Here is a 17050-nt window from a genome sequence, read left to right as displayed (position 1 = left end):
AATTTTACCTCAGTATTATGCATAGTATAAAACCTTGGTCTGTCCACTGTTAGCTCATATAGTTCATCAAAGGACAAGGGTAGGCCTCTTTATTTTCTTTGGTGAGCTTATCTGAGCCGGTGCATTTTTATGTCTGAAATTTAAACCTTTCTGTATCACCACTTCTAGAAAGGCTTAATTCCTGCTACAAGATCTAACTGTAGGGCAAAATCCTCCCCTAAAGTAGGGAGAAAGTGTGCAGATCCTTCTTGCTTCTTCTTGTATTCTCATATGAAATGACTCTGGGAATAATCTCCTTGCACATTCAAGTTTCCACCTGTAGCAAGAACTTTGTATGAAGAGCAGAGTTCCAACGCCTGGTAATTAGCAGATTTCACTGTGTACTTTCTGTCCTTAGCATCAGTTTTTCAAACTACTTCCTCATCAAAACTGAGCTCCAGAAAATTTCTGATCACTGTTTTCTGCCATACCTGGGAACAGGGTAAGCTCTTGCCAATCATCTGATAAAATCTAGTACCAGGTCCCTTCCACAAGCCTAGCGTGGGATATTTATTTAGTCATTAAGGAGGGCCTCCTGTGCCATTAGTAAGAAGAAGAATTCTAAGAATTCTAAGAAGAATTAGAAGAGAAGAAATAAAATTGATAGGAAAGGTTATAACTGAAGTAAAAAATACATTTATTGCCAAAGAAACATGTCATGCTATCTATCTGCTTTTCTGATCACTTTCATCCAGCTATTTTTATGGCTATGTATTTTTCAGCCTCAGTAACATCACCACAACTGAGGCTTAGTAAAAAGCCTCAGTTGTGGTGATGTGCTTACGATCATGGTGAATAGATACATCCTTTACCATCTGCATTCTTCCATAGGCCAGTGAGCAGGTGTTCTCCAAATGCTCTCTTTATAGAACATGATTTCTGTTTTGGCACCTGATTGTACACTAACTTTACTAAATGCAGCACCAAAGGAACAGTGATAAGTGGAGCAGTGGAGCACAAGCTGCTCCTGAGACCATGAAAGGGAGAAAATTAGATTGTTCCTGGTGTGAAACCCAGCAAGATGAATCATCAGAAACTTCCCTAGACTAAGAAAATTCTGGCTTTAAAATATTTTATTCTATTTTTTGTAAAACAAGAGGATAACTATGGGATGTTCAGTAGAACTGACACAGGAGGGGAAGGAGAAGGATTGAGGAGTAACAAATGGAAAAAGTAGGGGTAAAAGGGGCATAAAAGGGTCTGATGAAGTCCAGTGACTGATCACCACAGTCCATTCTGGATTATTAAATCTGATTCCTGTGCAAGTACCCAACCTTTTCTGAATCTGTGTGAGCCATTAGCCATCTTCAGGTAAGACTAGGGAACAAGCAGAATAAGAGGTTTGTGTGACAGCTGTTGGAGAGATACACTAGAGTCAGCAGGACCAGTACAACTGGTCTCCAGTTGCTGCCAAGACCTGCATTTTCTGTGTGTGCCTGTAAACAGCAAACTGCAAACTGACAGGCCACAGGCCAGCTCCTGGAAGAAAGTGAACTCTGACCTGGTGAATCATTAGGAAGCCTAAGGTCCAGACCTGGATATCAGAAGGGTTTATAGTCCACATTGAGGTATCAGAGGTTGTTGAGTATTTTTATGAATCGAGGTCTAGAACTCCAGACCTGGTCAGCTGGAGGGCACAATCAGATTTGGATTGTTCTACTTCTGGTACCCAAGTGTTCTGGCAAAGGTGTTGTCTCTGTTCACATGGATGGCCATGTGTTTCCATACATGCCTAATGGGAATAATGTGCTGCCTTTCTCCTGCATGGTCTTGGAGGAGCAGGAGCACAGCAGGCTCCTATCCAGCAGCCTGGAATGAGAGGAGTCTCTTCTTGGTGGAAACTGCCAAATTTGGCTCTAGCAGACTGGGAAAAATTCATCCAGTGGAAGCAGATTTCCCTGGATTTGATTGCCTGCAACAGTCCCAGGCTTTTCCTGTGCAGTTTTAGTGCTGACTAAATATTGGTATGGAAAATACGTGGTGATTTTAGAGTCACTGAGACAACATCCAGTCTTGTGGCTATTTTATGGTGCCTCAGAATTTTCATTTCTTCTATAATCAGCCTCCAGGAACCCCCTTCAGCTAGTGTGGCAGTCATGCATTTCCAATGCATTTTTATTAACAATGGCCAAGTGAATTGATAGAAAATTTTCCATTCCCTGAGGTGAAGATATGAAATCAGATTTACTCTGCTCTCATGAGTTGACTTTTACTGGTCTCTTCAATAGCTGTCAAAAGACCCTAAGCACTCCAGACCATGGCTCTCAGTTAAAGTATTTGAAACCTATTGCAAAAAAAAAAACAACAAACAAAAAAAACCGCTTTGATGTGCAAAAATGTAACAGAATTGATGGATTTTTAAGTGTAGAGAAAAATGTATATACAAATAACTCTAATCCTTATATTTATTTTTGCCCCCCCAGCATTTCAGGAATGCCAAATGCTCTGGTATAGCAGAAAATAATTTGGCATCAGTATTCTTGTTTACAGTCTTTTTAAGATTCCAAGATATCTGCTTGTTCAGTACTTATATTTGTGGCTGTTATTTCTGTTGCAACTTACCCAGGCTTTCCTAAAAATCTATTTAGTCTAAGCTTGGATTTTTTTACAGAGATTACCTGAAGATTTTTCTGCTGAAGATTTTTGTGCAGCTTTAAGGTCTTAGATGTTCTGAATCCCAAGGCACAGAGAAGATCTTCCTATGACCCTATTTGATTTCCATGCAAAATTCCTTCTGCAAACACCAGCTATTTTCAAAACTGCTTGAAGTCTTGGTCAATGTTTTCTTTGTCAGATGCTCACATTATCCTTGCACTCTTGGACACCAAAAGGGAATTACTCAGCTCAGAAGAATTAATCCAGTTTATGTCCGTCATTAATTGCTGTTTGTTGTATTAGGGGCGTAAGATCAATTATCTTCCTTCCTTCTGAAAATCATTAGGAGTTGTTACAGACATGTGAAAATCTAGCTTCAGGTATCAACCTTAGAGGAAAGGGAATGAATCATCCGTATCTGGAGGATTTTCAGAACTTGTCAGACTTTGATTATTCTTTTTGCATTACAGTGTGCAACTTTGAATTAATTTAAAGCAAGAACATCTGATTTTCACTTGGTGAGATAACAGCCAGGCAGTCTTGCATGCAAAGCCTATTACTAAGTCTAAGCCATTTATTACTTAATGTCAATTTAATGAACTAGACTAGTGTCAGTCTGAAACAAAACCTGAATTTCTCTTCTAAGTTGTGAGCCTTAGGGCAGTGTGTGTATAGAACATTGTGCAATTTTCTCACTCTCTTCCTGCTTAGAGACTCCGCCTTCCACAAGTGGGGAGCCACTGTAGTTAAGGACTCAAACTGTTTGCATTTGGTGAAAAATGTGTGTAATTTTAAAGTGTAGACATCTGCCCTTATTTAATCTGCCCTTAAACCTGCCCTGTCAGTTCTTTTTGTCACGTGTTGTAAACCTGCTATTCACATCATCAGTGATGTTGTCTGCTGTTTGTTTCTCACCTGTGAGCAGCCTAGCACGGTATTACAGAATCAATTTCTTGTATAGAAGCAGCATCACATCAAGCATACTTTCAGTCTTTGAATTGTACAGAAAGAAACAATTTTTTTTCCTGAATTTGCCTTTAGAATCCCTTGACTCACATTCTTGATTGCTGTCAGGTGCTAGTTTATGAATAGGATATTTAAAAATACTGTCTCCATATGCTTTGGTAATAAAGATGTTCTGAAAAGTGTTTTTGCTCCACAAATTAAATTTTTAAGTCCAGAAATATTCTCCTTTGACATGTGCTGCCCATTGGTTTTTTGAATCTGTTAGACAGAAGGTTGATAAAAATTGTCCTGACACAACATGAAAGAGAATGAGAAACTTTTTCTTTCCAGCAATAATCCAAGTGGTTTGTTATCAGACTATTTTAGTCTGCATCCCTTGATTTAGCAGGCCCAGAATTCTACCTGTTTTCATTTTTTTTTGATTGTTGTACACACTGAGTCAGTATGCCCATTTCAGCATGTTGTAATTGGTAGTGTGGATGCCAGTGGGGGTTTACTGTTACAATTAATGTGTTTTTGGTGACTTTGTCATTGCAGAGAAGAGTCTAGAGGAGGAGAAAACAGTCAAGATAATGTGATTTGATAAACTGTCTGCTTTAGTTTCCTTTCCTTAGTTTTATATGGGAAATTTTAGATATACTTGTCTGTGTTGAAAAGTTCATTGGTTCTCCATTAGCTAAATTGGTGCCTGATTATCAACTTCTTCAGCTTTACTTTCTTCTCTATGAATTCTCTATGAATTTTCCATTGCTGTCTTCTGTTCAATTACTAAATGATTTCTGAAGAGTCTAATTAGTATTTCTCCCCTCTAACTGAAGACCTTAGTTACTGAATTTAAGCTCTTGGAGTCTTGGAGGCAGAGTGACTTTTTACCCAGGCAGCAGGCAGCACAGGACATAGAGCGGTGGCAGTGGTCCCTGCAGGGGGGAGCAGCAGAACACCAAATTTCATGGAAATGGTGAAGAAGGTCAAAGCAGGTGTGGGCAGGGAAGCAGGACCACAGAGTTGAAAAGCCCAAGGAGGGGAGGAGGGTCAAGCTGACCCTCTGAGTGAGCTCCTGATCCCTCCAAGAAAACCCACTCCCTTGTGTTGTGGTTGCCTGCTTTTGTGTGCTAAAGTCCCTCCCACAGCCCAATTTCCCAGGCATTTTTTCCCATACTTATGTGCATCTGCCCCACTGCCAAGTGGTGGGGGATCACTCACAGCCCAATCCTGGAAGTTTCCTCTGCCCTGATCGGCTGCCAGGAGAAGCCTCCCTGGGGAACAGGGTTGCCAGCACGTGTACAGCCCCTGTAGGAATCCTTCAGCTCAGGTATAATGTATGTTGAGGCATAAATAAGAATCAGATTCGTCCCCTTCACCCATCCCTGCCTGTGGCAGAAGGATTGGAACAAGTTGACTGTTAACTCCTTTCCAACCCAAGCTTTCCATTATTTCCATGATTATCAATGAAATAGCTCATTTCTGATATAAAGGAACTTTTTATATTTATATAAATGATCTAATATTATATTTATTATTTTGGTGAGATAGTATATATATCTCACCAAATAATATATATTATATAATATATATAATATATGTTATATAAAATATATATTATATATTTTATTATTATATATTGTGATCTAATATTAAATTGGATTACGGCTTGTGTCTCCTCAAAACTGAAAATTTAGAAGTATTCACCTTACTTTTGATGACAAGGGAAGATTAAATGAGGATCCACTTAAGTCTATTATTTTTGGTTTTTTTGTTGGTTTTTTTTACATTTACATCCATTTATGTCTACTGCATATTCAGGTTGTGTTTCAACACAGTTTCCAATTGGATAACTGTGTATGGATGTACTGTAAGATGGTTAAAAAGGCAGTATTTGCTTTGATTTGAGCTCATTAAGCCAGCACATCATCATCTGGCTTTCATGAGATTCTTGCCAGTACTTAACATTTGTAAGGCTGCAAGAGGAGCTCCATTCACACTTTGAGTGATAAATGCTGTCATGGAAATAGAGGAAATAATGTCACTTTTGAAAGAGCAATACTTTAATTAGATTAGGACTGTGGGACTGCCTCTTCTGATGCAGCATCAGCAGGGTGCTGCTGAAAGCCATCCACATGGTGAAGGTGTGCACAGAGTAATTATTCTTCCCATTACATTGTTTGTGTGTGCACACCCTTCTCATCTCTCTTTCCAGGCAGTCCTGTTTAAATTCTGGATCACTAGACTTGAGGGGAAAGACATACTCCAACCCTTGCATGATTGTGATGTGCCTAGGGGAGAGTGTGATTTGAAGAGCCCCTTCTCAGTCTTCTGTGAAAGCATTGTCTTCACCATGTTTGCAAAACCCTTTTCCCCTTGATCTCCTGGCAGCTTGTGACCCTCTGTATGCTCCATTCCCATTTCTGTTACACAGATTTAGTGAATGACTTTTTCTGCTGGTGCAATCATCCAGAACTGACTGTCGTTCCGGATGTGGGATACATTATATCCAGATACAAGATTCATTATAAAATCTCCACCTAAGTCTTAGTTCCAAAGTGAAAAATGCATAAGAACAAGGTTCCTGCCTGTGATACCACATTTAGATGCAGTGGGAGAAAAAATGGACTAATTTGAATTAGTTCTGGACCTAGCATTTACCAGTCCTTCAAGGCTGTGCTTATTGAAATATTTTTTCTAAATATTATAAAAGGATGAATAGATTATTTTTCTGATTCATTTGTGATTTGTAAGATATTTTAGAAGACCTAATTTTAAGTTCTGAGATGCAAGCAATCAAATTACAGGGAAAAAAGAAAGAAGGTGAAAGAAGAGAAAACAAATGGCAATTAAATATTTTGACAGACTTTACCACTTCTATGGCAACAGAGTGAAGAGTGTTCCTTTTGGGGTAGAAAAAGGAACTCTTCTTTGAAAGAATATGGATCTGCACATTTTCCCTGTATATAGGGCATGCATTCAGACAGTTGAATGGAAGACTTTTAGATTAAACTGTACATAGAGCAAGCTTGCTCATACTGTAATTAGAACAGAAGAAAATAATGGCATGGAAGTCTACCAGTAACACTGAACTTCTCAAGGTAATGGGGAAAAAAAAAAAAAACAAGGCTAAACTGAGGAATTAGGAAACTCAATACTGATTAGAGATGCCATAAAATAGCACATGGAATTCAGTATAAATAAATGCAATGAGACATATGGAGGAGCAATCCTCTACAACAATCCACTGTTAGCATTTGGCGGTCATAATATATTCTTAAAAATACTAAGCCTCAATGCCTAGTTGATTCCAAAGAGCAGAGTGTTACTTATCACTAAGGAAAGCACCAAGAATAAAAGAGAATTACCATCTTGCATTGATTCAGGCCTGGAATATTTTGAATTTCTTCACTGTCAGCTCTATTTTGTGCTACTGCAGAGATACAAATAAATATGCATACACGCATACACACCCCAAGACAGAAATTACTGTTATGGTTGTCTGTTATAAGCTGAAAAATAATCTTCCCCTTTGCTTTAAGTGTCTCTCTTTTGTTTTTTAATTCAATGTTTCCAGCCTATCATAAAGTGCACATTTAATGTATCTATGCTTAAGATACTATATTTTCAATAAACTTACTGCAAAGTTTTCACTAAATATCACCAACAAGCAGGGATTGATCTGATTAAGTATGCAATGGAAAAATAAGAGCAAAAGAAGTTTTCACTTCCATTTCTACTCTTATCATCGCTGACATTCTAAAATAGAAATTGCCTTTTAAAGTTCTTTTGTTTTCTTATCTTGGCTTCTCTGGAACTTTAACTGGTTGTTGTGAATATGTAAGATTTGGTCATCTCAGGTTTGTAAGGCAGCCTCTGCAGCCAAATGAAAACACTGCAAATATGAAACTTTGGAAAGTACAAAATTTGTAAAATCTTCGGACAATATACCTTTGGTTCCTGCTGGCGTGACATTGAAATAAAATTTTTGGAAGAAATCTTTTGTAATACAGACCAAGACAAAGGTGCTAGCTGCTATTTCTTCCAGTGAATCATATGAGATAAATAGATTTAAAATAGAAAGAGGGATTTGGGATACAAGTTGGAGAAAGCAAGAAATACAGGTCAGAAGATGATGTGGAAAAGGAGACCTGCAAAAGGCTGTCTGCCTCTTCACGTAGAAAGAGATACTGAATAAATAGGAGCAACTCACTTAAGTAGTTACTAATTTTTTTCTCTGAACTGTACTGGAGAAACATCAGGGGTTAACACAGAAACACAAGGAATGCTGTAAAATTTGGTGTCATCCTAATTTTGAAAGATTATTGTTTATAAAAAAAAGGAAGTATTCTTATTAACAGAAAAAAAATCAGTGCATTATCAAAAGTTTCCAAAAGTTGAATGGGCAGCCTAGAAATTAAAATTTTCTATGTAATTATTGGAATAATGTATAAATTGAGTGGGTTTCAAAATTTAGATGTGGTAATATGTTATCTTGAATCATTCTTTTGTATTTTGCAGAATGAAGAGAAGGCATCAGTCAGTTTTCCATCACTTCTTAGCCATATGACTTCTCTTTTCTTAAATCATCCTGTAATTCCAATGACAACAAATGCAGATTCAGGTGTCCCAGAGCTGATAAATACTTTTTCTCCACTGATGTCATCCATGCCTTGTGACATGCATATTGTCAATATGAGAACAATCCAAGCAAAGGTAAGGTCAAACCACCGGTTTTTGTGAGCAAACATGTGATAAAGCTTATTAATGTAGTCAAATAATTTATTCTTGTAAAGTACCTTGTGGGCAGCTTTATATGATAAACTGCAATGTGATTACAAGCTTTTGGTAATTCCACAAGAGCTGGAGACTTGTGTCTGAGTGACATGAAATGAAGGGATTGTTTTCTTCACAATGTATTAAAATTCATAGTGCAGGATTCTATCTCTGGATGGGGTATATTTCAATAAATTCCCAAAATTTAAGAGAGAACCATTCATATACCTTTTCATTCATATGCCTTTTCTGTAGGAGTATTCAATTTAAGGCCATTAGAGTTTCTTCTGGGTATGATTTTAAGAAAGAATATAGTTTTAACCCAAATTTTATTGGTAAAATGGTTTTAAGCTTAATTACAAGACCTAATTTAGTTATTCTAACAGGATCTCATGATTGGTTCCTGTGAAAACATTCTCTGGTAGGCAAACCAAAACTATATCAAAACAAACAAAACCCAGACATCTAACCACCACCAAAAAACCAAACCAACAAACAAAATGCCAACAAAAAGTTAAACAAAAAAAAAGGCACTTCTGTACTGAGTGTTGAAAAACACTTTCATTCAGAGGAAACAAAGGTATGTAACCACCAGAGTTTAATTTTCCCTTTGATTAACTGAAGGACTGGCACTAATTTTACATTCTTTTCCTGCCAACTGTTCTATAAACTATTTTCAGTTTTTCAGCTCCTTTTAAAATGTGATTATGTTAACTTTATGTTGTACTGCAGTGCTATTCACCAATGCTGCTACCACAGTGAAATCCCTGTTTAATTCTGCCATACTTAGATACAAATGATTTATCCCTTTTCCTCTAGAGTCTCCATGATGGCTGATCTTGTCTGTATTAACATCAGATTATATTCTGTTTAATCTGTTCTTCATTCTGTCTAAATCTGTATTTTAAAACTTAAACAATATTTGCTTTCTCATGCTTTCTCTGTAAGTAGTTCAATCTTGTGTTAGCTCCTTCAGCTGTGACTGGTTCTTATTTTGAATTTCAAAGTGGAAAATCTCTTGATTTTGTAGGTGTTGTGCCTTTGAGAAGTTAGGAAGAAGCCTGATACTAAATTAAATCTTCATGTGAAGTGAATATTTCATACTTCACTGTGTATATTTTCATTTACATCAACCAGCTCAGCGTCACAGGTTTACTTCAACACACCAAATTCAGGGCCAGACTCCTCATGAACATATTCCCTGTCTCTTCTTGAGGTGTTAATTCATCCTCTTGTTTGTATGATCTGGGGATGAAAGCTGTGAAAAGACAGGCTTGCTCAGTGTCTGCTTTTTTAATTCAATGTTACTACTTGTAAGTGAATTGTCTGATTTTATCTGGGCTGTTCTGGCCCCACTGTTCCAACTGATATAGGACTGTTTGAGGCTGTGATCTCTTCCCTGTCCACAGCTGTGTGTTTCATTGATTGCTGACTGACAGCTCTTGAGTTTGTAGCATTAATATGTCCACTTCAAAGTGAAAGCTTACAGCAGTCAGAGGATAGGAAAACTGTCATTATAGATGCAGAATGTTCTTCCCCACAGCAAAACTGGTGCTATGCCTTGTAAATAATTCTGTAAATCTCTTCTCATTTTCTGCAGCCTTTCTCTAGCTTTCAAGAATTTGAATGACAAGTGACATAATGCTGGCTAATTGACACAATGAATGTTTCTTCCAGTGATACATGCCTCACCATTGCTTAAACTGTTGAAGCTGATTTTCTATAATCCATTACAATTTCAGATAAGAGGGTACCAAATTAAAAAAAGAAAAATTAAAGTTAATATTTAAAGTAGAAATCAGAAAGAATATTGTTATTGTTGTAAGATATCTCATTTTGTCATAGAAGTGTCCAATTCATTTGGATTACAACATTTAAAGATCTTTTTTCTTAATAGAACTCCAGGTTTTGAGAAATCAGAAACACATTTTACCTGATGTAAATAAACTCGGACTCAAGATCTAGAACAAAGCAGATTTGTCCCTTTATACTAACAGAAATTACATAAATTTGCCATATTGCAAAAACCTTGCAGTGTGCGTCTATTAACTTGCAGTAGTTAAATTTTAAAAAAAGTTTAAAAAATTAAAAATTTAAAAGAGTTTAAACATTTTTTTCTTGCTCATCAAAATTTTAGCAGGATTGCCCTGGGATACTGGTTATGAGAAAGTCTAACAATTTTTGTTTTCTTATAAGGCCACATTTTAATTCTCAGAGATCAAAATAAAATCAAACTTTGTCAGCTCTTCTAAGAAAGCTAGTTAGAGATTTAATAGCACTGTGTTTGGGGATTTTTTTCTTGGAAAAACAATGCAGTAAAGTTTTACAAGGTTAAGAATGTTGCTATTTGTTGAAAATTGAGGAGTTTGTTACAGGTTTTCATGAAGTTAGCTTGGTCATGTTTAGAAGGTGTAGGTAAGTTCATCCTTGCTCAGACATTCATTAACCTTAAATGTACTTAATCTAATTTACCTAGAGATGATACAAGAACAGGTAAGTTAAAGTGGATGTGGAGGCTGTGACAACTTAATCTGTCTTTCAGCTGCTTTGATAATGAGTTAGAACAGATTTATTTTTTGCACAGGGTTGCTGTGTGCATGGTAGAAGGTGGAGTACTAAATCATAGATATTTATACTGACCAAAGCACTTTTACTCAGAATGACATTAATTGTTTGTTACCTTTTTGTTTTAAAACTTTTGAATCTTAATTAAGATAATATTTAATTCTAAAAAATTGGGAGATGAAATATTCATGCCATTATTTGAAATGCATGCATGCATTTTTTATGCAGATTACTAAAAGATAATTTAAGTGAATTAGAGGAACTGTTGATATCCATTACTGGCTTGTCATTTCTATCATTAACTTACCCCACAGGAAGTCAGGCTTTTTCAGTATGAATTTTAATGTTTCACTAATCTGATGTTTAGGCAGACAGTATTATTTTGTGTGCATAAAAATATCTACTTTTGAGTGCAACACTGTCACATCAGTGACAACGAAAACCAAGTCAGGTGTTTCATAGTAGGAGGGGGAAAATATCACAGCTATTACCTTACTTCATGTGAAAGTGGTACCACTGTTCCAGTGAACTTCTTTTGCCATCAGTGTTTATATATACTGGAAACTTTTTTCATATGCTGAATGTAGGCACTATTCATAAATTAAAGAGTTGATTTTTGGTGGTTATAATCTATTGTTCACAGAATCTTTTCAAACTGAGTTTTATACATGATTTGTAAACTATGCAAAGTTTCTAACAGTTTTTTTGCTAAAAAGTATCTCATTTCAACTCCAAATACTACTGAGTAAATTTTTTACTATTTTAAATTAGCAACTTAAACCCACAAAGTTTATATTTTTATTGTATGAATGAGTACTTTATACTATGAATTTGTTGTACTCTGATTCTTTGTCATGCTGGGTTTCAAAAAGCTGGTGCAAGCTGATCTACATCTCCTTTATGGAAAGAAATTAGCATGCAAAGTCTGTTAGATGAAGACTTCTTGTTTGGTACACCTTCAGGAGCTAATGCATCACAAAGTGCCTAGTGCTTGCTGGCATTGCTTTCTCCAAGCAATAGATACATCCTGCAGCACCAAAATGAACCTAACTCATGGCAGATGCTTTTGTGAAAAAGCACCAGTGTAAGAACAAGTAAACCAGAAACAAATAAGAGAAAAATAGCCTGAAGAACTAGCATGGCTTTGGATAGAACCACCTTTTTTATGCTCTTATTAGATATATATAATAAGATTAAGAGCTGAAGAATGTAAAACAACAATAAAAAAAGTGGCTACAGTGATTGTAGGGGTGCAGCCAGAAGAAAGACATTGAGGGGCTGGAGCATGTCCAGGGGAGGCCACTGGATCTGAAGAGGGTGTGGAGCACAAATCCAGTGAGGAACAGCTTACTCTTTAATATCTGTTGAGGCTCAAAAGCACTGAATTTCTTAGAAATAAATATAACATTTATTTCATATATGTATTTCAGTGTACATTTTTCTGTATTCCTTAAGCTGAGATCAGTTCTGCTACATGAAAGTTTGTTCAGCATAATCCCATTGAATAAGTAAAACTGCATATAGTAGTTAGCATATGATTTGTAGTTTGTTTTCTGTTTTGCCACATAATTTTTGTGGGAAGCCATTTAATACAGGTATGACAGCTACACTTCCGTCCTGACTCTGTACATGTGTATCTGTTGACCTTTAAATTCAATGACTTATGTTTATTTTCTGTAGTACGTTGCATGTTTCAACTCTTTACCATTTAGTTCTTTCTTTGTTTAGCTTCATAAAATTTAAAAAGAACCATGACAGTTCAATCGAGGCTGAACCTTTTTTAAGGCGTAAATGTATCATCTGCTATATGATAATATTTTTCCTGTTATGAAATGTCTTCCTGAGTGATACTTTGTGAGTAATCTTCTGTAGTGTTTGTTTGTAGGTAGATACCAAACCATCTGATGAAGCTGCTCTGATTCTTCACAGAAAGGGATTTGATTGTAGATTTTCAAACAGAGGCATGGGTCTTCTCTGTTCCACTACTCAGGGAAAGGTATGGTTATTAATCTGTAGGAACTTTTAAATAAAATTTTGAAATAGGTTTGGGATTTTCTTTGGGGGGAAGAGTAAATATAATTTTGTTTAAAACAAGAAGATTTCAAATCAAGTATTTCTAGTACTTTTGAATATTCTAGTGAAATTACATTGAAATATAGCAGGTAAATACTGTCTAAAAAGTCTAAATTATGGTACAGTATTTAATCTATGATATATAAAAATATTCAAAATGGCATGAGAATTTCTTTGCTGGTTCCTGCAAGGAGCAGCAATTTTAAGGTATTTACTGCTTTTTCTAAATGTAGGTTTTTGGTTTTTTTTCTCTCCCCTCCAGATAAAGGTGCATAAACTCTTTAGCAAATTCAGAGTGGAAAGTCTTACACCCACATCATTATCTTTGATGCATTCACCTCCAGATGCCAGAAATATAAGTGAAATAAATATGAGTTCTATGGAGATAAATACGTTCCGGATTCGGCTGAGATGAAATTCTGCTTTAATACTGAGATAGAGAAGAGTCTGCAAATGTATCTCCTCTGAGTTTCCTGTGCAATAAGAGGCACATTAATGTTATTCCAGCTTCTGGATACTGTGAGAAGAAGATGCATTCTATAATTTTTTTTTTTTTACCGACACAATGAAAAGCCATGTTGCAAGCAACTTTTTTTTTTTTTTCTGGTCAGTTTTTTTTCCCCATAAAATAGCAACATCATGATCAGTTAATACAACAAGTGAAGAAATTTCTATGGATGTTAACCTCTCAACAGATTAAATCTCAGGTTAAATGCTAATTAATGATGTTTCTGGTATTTTAATTTTCATAAATAGGGGATTGGATTTTAAACAGCCTTCTTTTCCTGATTCTTGATTAGTTTATGTACAAATAACTCAGTGTAGAAAGTCCTGATGCAGCTTGGAAATAAAATGGAATAAAATGCTCCTGTGTACTAGCTAATGTCCAAATATTTACAATCATTTATATAAATGATAATAATCTCAATTTATTCCACAATTAATTTCAATTTATTCAATACAAAGGGGATTATTAATTGTGGTAAAATGAAAGCCTGCAGTACTTGTGATAAGTGATGGTAGATTTTAATACTTCTACCATTCACCTGAGTTATGTAAATAGAAAAACATGAATCTACAAAGTAATTTTGCAATGGAAATGTTTAATAAAACTCCCATTTTGTTACTTGACACACTGGGATATGTGCAATTATTCTGTTACCATGATGAGAAATGTCCATAATTGTCATGAATACAAGATTTTTTATAAAACTCATTTAGATACCAGTGTTCACTGAAATGAGTTTTCTATTTCAAGATTACCATATCAAAATAAATGTGCCTTATTTTTTGATATGTCTTGTTACAACTTTGGTGTCTATGTTAATGTTTTTGGGGAAAAGTAGTTTATATAATATTTAAGCTGTGTATCTCCTATTGGACAATGTTGGCCACACTGATCTATGTACTCCTGCACCAAGTTTGTGCTATCTTATTCTGAACATTTTGACTAATTGAATGTATTAATATGATGTCATGACATGAAACACCGACAAAAAAAGAATTCCTGTAGAAGCTAAATTCAACTGCTTTCAAGAAAATTGCAGCTTGATGCAGAGAGTTGATAGTAAGCAAGATATAGTTTGCAAACCCATCAAAAAATGTGCTTGCATGTCACAGACTGTGGTGACCTGTTAATTCCAAATCATGTGCCTATATTTTAAACAACATTTTACAAACTTGCAACCTCACTTATATTGCCAGTGTTCATGTTACTGAAGAATGGAGACTTTGCTTTTTCCCATAATAATTCATATTTAGTATCTAAGCCATCCAAGTGTGAAAAGTATTTCCCTAAGTAGAGCTGCTGTTTACAGTTAATATATATAAACATTCACTTGAGTATGATCCCATTTTATAGCCTTCATTTATTTTCATAGCTTGTTCTTCTATCTCTTGCTTATGCTTTACTTTTCCATACCTTGTTGCTTATCCTTAATAGTAATGCATGAGAAGTCATCATAACTGGTAAAAAGATGTGCTAACTCTTAATATTGCCTCCTGTATTTAATTTCATCACTGTTGTTCAACAATTATATCAAATATCAAAGTCTATCAAATTATTTCATGTAGCTACAGGCTATCTGAAAAGAAAATGAAAGTTTCTTCGATTCGACTTCGATTTTATGTATTGTCAGAGGTTGGATCTCTGTTGAGATTGTGTAGATTTTCTTAATTCAATCTACTGTGTGTTTTGTAATAATGGGAATACTTTAGTAGGATCTGGTGCAAGTTACATCAAGAATATAGGAACCACTAACCACAAATGGAAGAATCAGATAGATCCCATAAGTGGATGTTTTCATGCAATAAACATGTACTGTAACTTTTCTTAGAAAGAGTATTTGAAAATGCTGGGTTTTGTTGGAACTCAAAGCTTAGTAGACTTGCCAGCAGAAATTTCTCATAACATTTATTTTCTTGCTTCTTCAGGATGAAAATGTTTAAGAGTCTCTTGTGTGTTCTGTGCGAGAAAACATTCAAAATACTATTTCAGTTTTGCTAGGCAGAAAAGGAAAATTTTGATGCAATAAAATTTTAAAGTATTTTGCCTCTTGGAATTGCTTTGAAAGGTTCTTCATATAGCATTGGTTCTTTACTTTTATCATCAGCTGTACAATCATGATGCCTGAATCTTCCTTAACCAGCAGATGTAATCCTTGTCCTTTATTTTGCTTTTTTATTTTTATTTTTTGGGGTTTTTTTTTGTTTTTTTTTTTTTTTGTGTAATGACAGCTTTCAATTTCCTAAATTCCTTAACTAAATCAAAACTCTAGTCAAAGTCTCAAAAATAATTTTCCCAGAATTGATTCAGAATGCTGCTGTTGATGAGGTTGTGTTTTCATTGGCTTGGGTTTTTGTTGGATTTCTGTGGGTTTTTTTGTTTGTTTGTTTGTTTTTTTGGTTTTGGTTTTTTTGTTGAACAAGTCTTAATTAAGTCTTAGGCTGTCTTTTTGTGAATTGGCCATCTAATTGAATGTTATTATTTTGGATTTTTCTCTCTTTATAGCTGCTGGGTTTGTAGCTATTGGTTAAGAGGAAAAAGCATCTTTACCTTGCCAGTATGATTTTAAATGCAATGCTGTGTAAGAAATGGCTTAAAACCTTGTAATTGCTTTCCATATGAGAGTTGTATCTGTTCTGATTTTATGGTTTGGGGTTTTTTTACATTCCTTTACCTTAATTTTCTTTGGTTTACTTGCTCATATTGTCTGGAACAAACTGATTTCAGCAGAAGGTTTTTGATATTTTCTCTTGGAAGGTTTTATATCTTATGGGGATATGTAAAATAAGATCTCTAATAAAAGGTAATGTTATTGTGAGATGTGGTCAGCGTCATTAATGCCTTGGCTTTAACAAATTATAATTTTTTTTTTTTTTTAATGGGAGAAACAACAAATATAACTTCTTTGAAAGGGTTCATATATCAGTATCTGTTGGGAATGAGAGTCATCTCCAGTGGGATGAACTCCTGATCAAAGGTGCAAGCTATTTCACAACTGCCAAACAGAAGAGGATAGGTGCTAATTTCAGAGATGTAAACATGTGAGATTGCACTGTGTGGGAGGAAATGGGCAGCTCTTTTGCAAAGGAAGTCATGCATTGACTTCATAGAAAATATTAGAAGGTTTAAAATTCTAGAATTTTTTTTTTACTTGAATTAATGTTTATCTTTGAAGCATTTGGGAGAGATGAAATGGAAGCTGTTCTTGAAAATTAACAAACACACCATTAGAACATAGCAAGTCAAAATAACAGTTCAACTGTAATTAGACCGAACATTTTAAAAAAAATTATATAATGCTGATATAATGTTCTGTAATTGCACAGGGCATGTTAAACAGGCATAGATGTTTTACAGGTTTGCTTCCCAAAGTGGTGGTAGAGCTTGAACATAATGATTTGCAAAGAAAATAAAGCATAAATTTCAGCCAGTGCCTGGGGGTATTTGATATTTGTCTGGATAATCTTAACTATAAATATAAAAGCAAACATATACACACACAAAGTAAATACCCATAATTTTAAAGCTGATGTTTCAAGATAAAACCTG

General features: G+C 35.2%; 1 protein-coding gene across 2 annotated transcripts in view; it reads left to right on the top strand.

The window, feature by feature from the left end:
• Window positions 1–16319, top strand: part of MAN2A1 (mannosidase alpha class 2A member 1) — a 118478-nt gene extending 102159 nt beyond the window's left edge. The window contains exons 20-22 of one of the 2 annotated variants that reach the window (XR_015280196.1): window positions 8104–8298; window positions 12796–12919; window positions 13259–16319. Coding sequence is in view for 1 of the 2 variants with exons in the window: in XM_086867307.1 (XP_086723433.1) it covers window positions 8104–8298; window positions 12809–12919; window positions 13259–13411 (459 nt within the window). In the remaining variant the exon portion in view is untranslated. The remainder of the gene's footprint in view (window positions 1–8103; window positions 8299–12795; window positions 12920–13258) is intronic. The other variant, XM_086867307.1, reaches the window with a different exon arrangement.
• The last annotated feature ends 731 nt before the right edge of the window (window positions 16320–17050 follow it).

The sequence above is a fragment of the Cyanistes caeruleus genome, chromosome Z (genome assembly GCF_971803275.1).
Source record: "Cyanistes caeruleus chromosome Z, bCyaCae1.hap1.1, whole genome shotgun sequence".
In the NCBI taxonomy this organism is placed as follows: Eukaryota; Metazoa; Chordata; class Aves; order Passeriformes; family Paridae; genus Cyanistes; species Cyanistes caeruleus.
The sequence above is the reverse complement of the archived record's forward strand: the minus strand, read 5'-3'. Positions and strand labels throughout refer to the sequence as shown.